Here is a 10975-nt window from a genome sequence, read left to right as displayed (position 1 = left end):
ATATCATGATTTGCTAATGTATCACTTATCAAAAACAAAAAAAAAACAAAAAAATCTTTTAACCTATATTAATGGTGAACATCAAACATGATGCACATGTTTTGGTAAAATAATAGGAAAAGAGATAGATGCCATTTGGTTTGCCAACTAAATTTTTGTTGATAAAATATCTTTATAGCTTAAGATAGTATAGACATATATAACATGTGATAGTATCGTTAATTGATCATTAGTAACATGTGAAAGAATTGATTCAAAAGTCATGCCCACCGAATCTAGAATAAACAAACTTGTTGATCAATGAATTAGATCCTAGGAAAATTTATCCTTAAATTCCTAATTAATTATAAGAATGACACCTAAGAGAAGATCAGCCTCTTGATAAAAAGCCCTTGCATTCAACTATAAATACAATCCCGCAAGTGAAACACTTGCAAAGAAATCAATTTTGATTCAACTCTTTCAAAATAATTTTACAATGTGTGCCTTTAAATATGTAAAGAATAATTCTAAGTTAAGTAAGACTCTTTTAAAACCCCTATCTAGTAAATCCTAAAATACTTTAAATAATAAAATTACATAGAAAATAAAAATAAAATGAATTAATTAGAAGCCCTCTTAAATATGATCTTTTACTTGTCTTCACACATGTATGCCACTTAAAAGTTGAATGCTTAATGAACCACCACTTGAAATACACTTGTCACATGGGACAACACGGATGTCATCACTTGGCATGTCATCTTTTCTTTTTGGACCACCTTTTAGATTGAACATCTTGCATTTAACTGGTGATATATAAATTAAAGTGACACTCTTATTTAATGAAGGATATCTAGTTGGCAAGTCATGTAACACTCAAAATATGATATATCATGTTTTGGTAAAGAAAAGAAGAACACTGATTGCACTACATTATTGAACTTCAAGATTTTCTTTACTCATTTATAAATTTTTAAGAGGCAAAATACTCTTTAATGTTAATAAAATGTCAATGAAAATTATTACAAGGGACGACATTGTAATAATCATAACATTTAAGGTGATATTACTCAAATAAATAGTTTAAAATACTCAATATTAATTACAAAATAATTCAAGAGTGAAAATGCACGACCCTTTTTAACACTATATGTGATCCTATTTCCTATATCTTAGATTAAGTAAAATTTTTAAAAAATATCTTATATTCAAAACTAGAAAAGGATTATTTGTGAAATGATATGTCAATTAATATTACGAGGAAAGACTTATCATTTAGAGCCTTGTGATTTTCGTAGATAGAAGAATATGAATTAGTAATATACTAAGAAAATAAGATAGGGCGTGGCTACATGCATGGGATTCAATCATTCAAAGTCCAAACCCTCCAAGAGTAATTTTAGAAAATTGACTAATAGAATATTACAAAAAAAAGTAGTTCATTTATATTTGTTGTAAAAATTAGCAATTCCAAGTTTTAATTTATTTTTAAGAAAGTCCTTAAGACTCCTCTTCATTTTTAATCAAGTTCTTGTAGGTTTTTTAATCAGGTCCTTGTACTTTCCTCAGCTGTAACTATGGCCCCTATACTCAAAATCTGTTAGAAAAACAAATGGTGTTAGTGACCGATGGTATAGCTCTCAATCAGCATACACATTGATTAAATTTTCAATCTGAATTAAGAAAAAAATTAAATCAAATCAAATCAAGACCAACAAGATTACATATTAGACATGTAAGGAGACGAAGACTACAAACATCAAATCACCCACCTTTCGAATAAGCTTATGATTCTGGCGAGGCATTTAAATCTGGCATTCCAATGCTCTTATAAAATTTGTCTTTCCCATACTCTTACAAAATTGTCTTTCATTCAATGGCGAAGGCTTTAACTTTCCTTACATATCTTGTTCTCAACAAGATCTTGACTAACATAAAAACACATCATACTCACAACTACCAACATCTGCAACTCAAAGACAGCAAAAGGGGTTAACGTTATTCGAGTGAATTATCACAATTTCATACTAATCTCTTCATAAGATTGTCATTGACCCTCCCAATTTCGTCATCATCTAGAAACTGCATTGTCTTTGTTTCAGAAAGCAAAATTGGTGATAAGCTCATTTAATGGTAAGTGGACTTGGATCTCATGGTATACTCTGCAACAAGCTCAGCAAAAGATGATGACTTGTCCTCTAGCAATCTTGTTGGAGAGTCAAACTCCTCAATTAGTCCTGTATCAATATCCATGGAAATCATATGAGAAGACAAATTGAAGCATATAAAAGTACAGAAATTATACAAGTTCAAAGAAGAATAACAAGCAATTTAGTTGACCTTGATTGAGAAGCAGAACCAAATCACTGTCAAGAACAGAAGTTATTCTATGCGCAATGGTAATGACCGTACAGTCAGAGAAGTGTTGCCGAAGAGTTTGCTGAATCAAATTATCAGTGGCAGTATCAACTGAAGCAGTAGCTTCATCAAGCACCAACACCTTACTTCTTTTAAGTAGCACCCTGCCAAGGCACACCAATTGCCTCTGACCCATGCTCCAATTCTCACCGTTTTCACTAACTACACCCATTTTCACAAAAGCAATCAATTTTCATTTCTGGAATCAGAAATAGCATATTGTCTCTTTATGATCTGAAAAATAAAAGACAAACCTGCAGAGTCTAACTTCCCTTCTTTCTTTCGAACTTCATCTCCAAGTTGACACTTGTTGAGAGCCTAAAAGCATATCAATCAATGACGAAAAAGGCATATTAAGTAACAGATACAAGTTTAATTTTCAGAAAGAACTTGATGTGGAGTGTATGCATGTTTTTATATGCAAATGTAACAAACCTACCTCCCAAATTTTTTCATCTGTGTACTCCTCCAATGGGTCTAGGTTACTTCTCACCGTGCCTTCAAACATGGTTGGATCTTGAGGAATAATGCTAAGTCTAGACCTCAAATCATGAAGTCCAATTGATGAAATGTTGATGCCATCAATCACAATTTGCCCAGCAGTTGGCTCAATGATTCGAAAAAGTGTTTGTATGAGAGTTGTTTTACCACTTCCTGTTCTCCCCACAATGCCAGTTTTCAATCCTCCAGGGAATTTGCAAGTTATGCCTCGCAACACAAGTGGTAGATGTGGGGCATAACGAACCTTCAACATATGCATGAATATTAATAGTACAAACATGACGTTAAATCCATGAACAAGGAAATAAAGAAAATCACTTTACATGCATTAACATTTATTTTTTAAGATAAATTCTAGCTCTTGATAAAAGACAAACAGCTCAAGTTTTACAAATAATTGACCAAAGATTGAAAGAAATTATAATCCTGACATGCTCCATATGATTGAGATATGCACGTGGATTCAAATTTTTAACCAGCTCAAAGTACCTGAAGATTACAAATGTCAACTTCTCCACGTGATGGCCAAGAAGGATTGGGTCGATTTTCTTCTATTACAAGAGGAGGCTCACTTGGAATGCTACTATACTGAAGTATTCTCTCTACTGATATAATTTTGTTCTCTAAGTTGCAAAGATTCCATATCACCCAAGCTTGTAACATGTTTAGATTAAGTCCATATGTAACAGCTAAACCAGCAATACCTTTAGAATCATACATAAAATAAAAGTAAACAACAATCCTACATTACCTCCATAGTATAAGCAAAGTAATTGCAAATTGCCAATGGGTTAAGATGCCAAAACTTTATTTTCTTTCATTTTTTTTTTTTTAAACAGATGCCAAAACTGAATTACTTACCTGGATCTATGACTCCCCGCGGCATAAATATCAAAAATATCAAGGAAAAGATGAATGTGATAGAAGACAACATATCCAAGCGGAAGCAAAGCCATTCCATAGCAGCAGCAATGTTAAATTTTGGTCGAGAATACCCATCCATCAGTTTCATATTCGTTTCCTTAAATCTTGACTCTAGATCAAAGCTCCTGATTGTTGTTGTTCCTGAAATAGTTTCAGCAAAGTGTTGTATGACTGGAGCTTTGCATACTCCAACTAAACGTGATAGTTCTCGAGCCGATGGTAAATAATATTGCTGCAGAATAATAAGTTTGTAAGAGATACGTTGTCAACACATAACATGATAAAGCACTCGAAGCAATAAAAAGTTCAGGAAGAAGTGCATGATCAATGCAAGCAGGACAAGAAAGGAAGAATATACAGGAGAGATGCAGAATCTTATATCATTTAAGATAACATGGTTTAAGCAAAATACCTGATACCAAATGCTGATTGATATCACAGGTATAAAGATGATGAAAACCTGCCATGCAGCTTGAGACATCACTGCTATTATTCCCAAAAGTTGGATCATAGAGAAGGCAAATGAGCCAATTTGATAGGGAATGTTTAAATCCACTGCACTTTGATCTGTCGAGGCCTACAAGAAAACAAAGGGGAAAAAGAAAAGGATTGTCAATGACTCTATGCATTATTCATGATATAGTTATCAAAGAAAACCAACAACATGAAGGGGGCTATAAATTTTAAAGATAAATACATTTAAAATATATAAACTAAAATATGTTATTGCTCTTCAGATTAGATAAGAAAAACAATAAAAACAATGGAATATCTCAACTTCTTACCCTGTTAACAATCCTTCCACTTGGAGTGGCATCAAAAAATGACATGGGTGCACGGAAGATACAGAAGTGCATTTTATTGAAGAGTAGAGTTGCAGTCTTGTAACCAGCTGTGGATAAAAAAATTGCTCTGGCAAGGATACAAAAAGCACTTCCTATGGCCATAGCAACATAGACAATTATAAGCACAAAGGTCCCAACAGGTGGCTTCACATCCGAAGAAATGGGAGTTGCCCAGGCCATCCAATAGTTGCTTCCAATTTGAAGAAGTTGAAACAGAATTTGAGCCAACAATATAAATGGTACAAGAGCTCCTCCATATGCTGTTGTAATATATTTCCAATAGACTGAAAGCCCAACTTTACCTTTCTCCCTTTCTTCCTCTTGAATAAGCTGGCCTTTTGGTTCAACTACATCATCTGTTTTATCACTTTGCTTATCATTGTTTCCCTCTTTTTCCTCTGTAACTTGTACGCCAGAGATATTTACCTCTTGATCAGCTATAATTAATTTATCAGACACTTCCCCCTCATCCAGTGAATCAAGTGCAGATAATGCTTTTTTATGTGCCCCAACAAGCTCCATAAAGTCGGTCCCTGAGTTGAGCAAATCATTATACTTTCCACATTGAGCAATTTCCCCATCTTTCATGACCTAATAAATAGGATATAACATAAAAATATTAGAGGATACTGAACATAGCAAATTCTCTTACAAATGATAAAGATTAAATTCTGAGAATAGCTCACCAAAATAAGGTTCGCGGCAGGTAAGAACTCTACTTGATGTGTGATATAAACAACAGTCTTTGATCCTAGAAAACCTAGTAAACATTCCTGCCATATACAGAAATAATGCAACACCAAATTAACTAAAATATTAAAAGCAATGTGACCCAAAATAAGGATCATGTTTCAAAAATGTATGAAAAAGAATAACTTGTAGAATACAAATACTACAAAACATTTAAGTTTTAAAGTGAAATTCATAGCATTTAACTAACAAAATATCATAAAGGGTTGGTTACCTTGAAAAGGTGGGATCCTGTATGCGCATCCACAGCACTAAAAGGATCATCAAATAGATATATGTCAGCATCTTGGTAGAGAGCTCGTGCAATCTGAATTCTTTGTTTTTGTCCACCACTCAAATTAATTCCCCTCTCTCCTATAATTGTCTGATCACCAAATGGCAGAATCTCTAGGTCCTTCTTCAGGCAACATGCTTCAAGGACCTTCTCATACCTTTCCCTATCCATTTCCTTCCCAAATAATATATTATCTTCGATCTTGCCACTTTGAATCCACGGAGACTGAGCAACAAAGGCTTTAGTTCCGCACACCCTCAATGTTCCGGAAATCTTTGGAACTTCTCCTAAAATACAAGACAGTAGGCTAGACTTGCCTGAGCCAACAGTACCACAGACAGCAACCATCATGCCTTGCACGATGGTGAGATTTATACCTTTCAATGTTGTATTAGAGGAAGATAAGTCCCAAGAGAAATTACCATTAACTACTTCAATTGCTGTATCAGAACTACCCCTAGGAAGCTTCTCTATAACATCAGTCTGCAAGTCATCAAGTCGAAGGAATGATGTAATTCTATCCAAAGATACTTTAGTTTGAGCTATCATTGAAATTGTGTCTGGAAGATTATAAATGGGCTCTTGAAGTATTCGGAATGTTGCAAGTGCAGATAAGATCTTCCCTGATTCAAGTGGAATCCCCATAAGTGCACAAGTACCAAAGGTAGCCACAGATACAAATGTGGGCGCACCCCAGAACACAAAGGTGGTGATGGCTGACGTATAAAAGTATTTCCTTAACCAGCCTTCCTCTGTCTTTCTCAGTTCAATAACCTTGGATAGAAACTTCATTTCCCATCCCTGTAGTTTGAGGATTCTCATGTTCCTTAAAATCTCAGATGTGGCCTTCATTCGTCTATCTTTTGACTTCATTAACTTGTCTTGAAACTTTTCCTGCAGTGACCCCAAAGGAACATTTGCTAACATTACAATAACAGTAGCAACAAATGCGGCAATCGAAGCCATCCCAAGATTTTTATATAAAATAAACAATGCCAATGCTACTTGCAAAAATACCATCCACAGATCATGAATGTACCAACTGAAATCACCAATTCTTTCAGCATCAACAGTCATAAAATTGATTATTTCTCCAGTAGTGCGGCTCTGCTTGGCTTGACAGGAAAGGATCAAACTTTTACTATAGATCATTGTCACAAGCTGTGCTCGGATCCTAATTCCAATTTGCTGCAATTTAAAGAACCAGTGCCTCTGTGACAGGCATTCTATAAGCTTTGCAACAAAAAATGCAGCCACCAGAACATATCCCTCATTCTTAAAAGTTTGTTTGCCATTGATGTATTGGACAAAAGTGTCAATGAGGTATGGACCAACGTAAGAAGCCAGAGTGTTTAAAAGTGCAAGAATAGCTGTTGCAAAAATATCTTTCCAAGCTGACAGTAGTAATGACTTCACCAGCTTAAGTGTAGTCACTCTATTTATTGTACCACAGTCAGCCTCAAGTTTATTTCTAAAAGGCGGAAAAGCTCCAGCTACACTGTCACAACTAGCTAGTTGCGGGACATCCTCAAGGTCTAAAGTCTTCTGCTTGCCCACAGCAATCAGAGGACCCACCCAAGAGAAGGTAAGAATGCTGAAAATGCCAGCATTTGAGTAGGGAGTAACAGTTGCCTCCCCCTTGGTCGTATTTGACTCTAATGTATTACTAACATCAATATTACCATTCAAAAGAAGTTCTTGAAGACAGCTATCTTCACTCACATTTTTCACAAAAAACACCACGTAACAAAAGAATACACCCACAAAGGAGGAGATGCCATCAGAAACTAAGTACTGAAGTGGTATTGAAAAGGTTTTTAGATGGAGAATAATGTCCACTATAAAGCAATAACATGAAACAAGGAGGTAGAAAGCGCACCAAGCTCTGAAGAATAGCGGAAATCTTCTTTCTCCTGAATTTAAGAATCCTGAGCGCAAAGAAGCACAAACGACACCCCAAGCTAATGTTTTAAGCCCCAAATCGAAAAGGGTCACGAACTTTTCATCCGACCAACCATTTCTATACCAATAGAAGTAATACAATACACACAGGACAAGATTAAATGCAGAAGCACCCAAAGAACAAAACAGAGTCCTCGGATACAGAGTACCCCTGAATTTCTCCTTGGAACCATCTCTAGCGCCCACAACAAATTTATTCCACACCCATGAAACGAATAAAGCTGCTAACAAAACTAGGTGGAGAGAGGCAGATAACAAATGCAAGAAAATGGGTTTCTGGAGAAGACTCGCCGCAGAGTACATTAGCGCGTTGTGAGAGAAAACAAACCACATAGCTTTAAATACGGAAATTTCTAAAATGGGGTCTTACGGAATCGGGGGTGCGCAAGAGGGTTCAGGTGAGGCGTTCTAGTTCAGATTCAGGTTCAAACAAGATTAAGAATGAAAAATCTGGGGGGAAAACTCAGCTTAAAAAGGCAGAGAGTGAGAGTGTGAGTGAGAAAGACCGCGAGAGAGAGAGTCAAAGATTGGATTCCTTGTGGGATGGTTAACGTGGTGCCCAAGGCTAAATGGGCGGAGAGGTCCAAGGAAGGAGAGCAAGGGGCACTGGGTTCCAGGGAAGGGGTTGAGCTCTGTGAACAAGAGGGGCCCTATGAAAAATAATTTTTAAATCATATACGAAGATAAAGAAAATTAGGATACGTATCATATTTTTTATGTTTGTTGTAGATTCTTCATATAAAAAATTAAACGTATAAAAAAATAATTGTTTATTATTTATTTATTTCAAAATGAAAAGCTGTGATTAAATTAGATATGTTTCTTACTTACTGTATTTATATTGATGATGATTTTATTTTATTCAACTTTTATTTCAGGTAACTATTTTAACTTAAATATATTTGACAAAAAATAATGCTTCTTTACGAATAAGGATTTAATTCATCCAAAAAATAGATTTTATTATATTATTGTCTCCAGATGAGAGAACACAAAATCATAACTCAACTTTGTTCTATGCCATATGTATTTAATTCAACGATTTATATGCCAGTAGAGAAATTATTAAAATGTATTCTCATAAAATCGTTCTTTCACTCAACGTTTCATTTACTTGTGATCATACATGAATTTTTAAATGTGGATAAAATCCTACTGTTATCGACTCTGAAACAAGCAAGCCTGACCAATAATTTTAGTTACACCAAAAATAATTTTTTTTTAAAATCCAATCCTTATTCAAAGGCTCATGCCTTAGCTTGCAAGCTCATTTTTATTATTTATTATTTTTAAAAATTAAAATTTTTAATTATAATATTTTATATTTTTTAAAATATAAATTACATTGTTTAAAATTAAAATAAATAATAAAAATTTTACTTTTAAATATAAAAATTAAAAATATTTATTTTTAAGAAAAAATAAAAAAAATTAATTGTTTAAACACGAGCCCTTTTTTAAAATTTATTATGGTTGGATTTTAAAACTCAATTTTTCACACCTTGTAAAGGTTCATGGCTTAGCTTGTAAGCCTATTTTTATTATTTATTATTTTTAAAAAATTAAAATTTTTATATTTTTAAAAATATAAATTATAATGATTAAAATTAAAAATAAATAATAAAAAATTTACTTTAAAATTTAAAAATTAAAAATATTTATTTTTAAGATTAAAATAAAAAAAGATTAATTATCTAAACACGAGCCTTTTTTAGAATTTATTATGGTTGGATTTCAAAACTCAATTTTTCACGCCCCGTCTTATTCCCTCGCTCTAACTGTCGCAATGTTAATTCTGACAAGAGGGAAAGATTTGAAACAGTCATGAAATCCAAATTCCACGTGACGGAGACAAAAAGGGGCACGACAGAAAAAAGTGAAATGTGTGGATTATTATTGTGTAGTTCCCAAGTAAAGTCGCTTTGTCTTCATGTGAGTTCTCATTTGGGTGTTGAATTTTCATGCCTCTTCATTAATTAAAAATCAAGACTAGTTGAGCGGCTAATGGCTAGTGGGAAGGAAGGATCGAATCTTCGTTTTCTGTATATTATTTATTCAACCATTCTCCAAATCTGTGTGGCCCATTTTGCACTTCAGGGTCATAACTTTTGAAAATTGCCACTGACGGTTTATAAATTATTCATTCATGCATTAACTACTTGTTCTTAATACATTGACTTCGCAAGTCCTTGGCAAATTTTCCACATTTTAATTAGTTTTTGTTTTGTCTTGTTTGCTTTTTCGATGCATTATATATAATAATATTAAATAAAATTTGAGTATTATTGTGTTTATTTAGGGATAATTTTTTTATTTTTAAAATTCAAACTTCAATTTAACCTGTGGAGAAATTTTATATGACGTTCATTATACGTTATTGGTTAGGTTCTCTCATTAAATTTTAATACATGGATTTTTTTCCTTACACATGATATATTAATATATATATATATATATATATTTTTCGTTAAAAATTAAAATATTTTTAACTAAATCTCACCCCTAATAAAATAATTATCTACTTTCAAATTAACCCTATCTTTTCATATTTACTCTTATTAAATATCCTATAATAAATATAAAGTCATTATCAATGGGGACACTTTTAAAAAAAAGACAATAATTACATTTTGAAAGTCTAAAAATATCTTATATTTTTTTAACATTTAACTCTTTAAAAAATACTTTATATTCTTTAACGGAAAGAGTAGTTAATAACCATTTGCTAACGTTGGCAAAAAAATTTAAAAAAAAAACATTTGTTAATACTTAATTATCAAACTTGGACTAAAAAAAAAACTTATGGAACTTCAATTAATTATAAAATTATTATCATTCAAAAATTGACCTCGCTCATAGGGCCATACTCAAATTTCTTAACACAGATCTCATATGAACACTGCACGTTCTCATCAATTCCACCGCCACACATAGATTTGAAAACATGGGTCTACTTATCTGTGAGTTGCCGGTTCACCTTTTCTGAAAAATACTAGAAGTAAGCTTTGTCAACAATAAAAATTATCCCTTTCGATGTGCTGAAAGCAAAGCATAGCTGTAAGCCTGCAAGTTACATGCGAAATGTTGAAAATGGTAAAAATTTATTTAAAATGAGTTAAACATGTAAAGTAAAAACTAGGAGAGGCACGAGAAAAAAAAAAAAAAAGTTGAACAAATAATTTTAAACACTATAAAGAGATATAGAAGGAAGCCAAAGATAATATTTATTAAAGTTATTGGCCGAAACCTCTTAGTTAACATTTTTAAAATCTAGATAAATGATAAAATATAATAACATAGTATAATTTATATAGCCGAT

General features: G+C 32.9%; 1 protein-coding gene across 1 annotated transcript; it reads right to left on the bottom strand.

Annotated features, from left to right (window-relative positions):
* Positions 1-1784: 1784 nt before the first annotated feature.
* LOC129304258 (ABC transporter C family member 3-like) lies at positions 1785-8285 on the bottom strand. Its single transcript, XM_054943956.1, has 10 exons — positions 5635-8285; positions 5357-5443; positions 4611-5261; positions 4238-4402; positions 3763-4057; positions 3391-3605; positions 2840-3145; positions 2655-2718; positions 2323-2562; positions 1785-2219 (listed from the first exon to the last, which is right to left on the bottom strand). The coding sequence occupies exons 1-10, from the start codon at positions 7987-7989 to the stop codon at positions 2110-2112; spliced, it is 4488 nt and encodes a 1495-aa protein (XP_054799931.1). The 5' UTR covers positions 7990-8285; the 3' UTR covers positions 1785-2109.
* Positions 8286-10975: the final 2690 nt, after the last annotated feature.

This window comes from Prosopis cineraria, unplaced genomic scaffold, assembly GCF_029017545.1.
Source record: "Prosopis cineraria cultivar Desert tree isolate PC_DT_omini unplaced genomic scaffold, ASM2901754v1 PC2, whole genome shotgun sequence".
In the NCBI taxonomy this organism is placed as follows: Eukaryota; Viridiplantae; Streptophyta; class Magnoliopsida; order Fabales; family Fabaceae; genus Prosopis; species Prosopis cineraria.
Note: the sequence above shows the minus strand (reverse complement) of the source record. Positions and strands in the feature narration are given on the sequence as shown.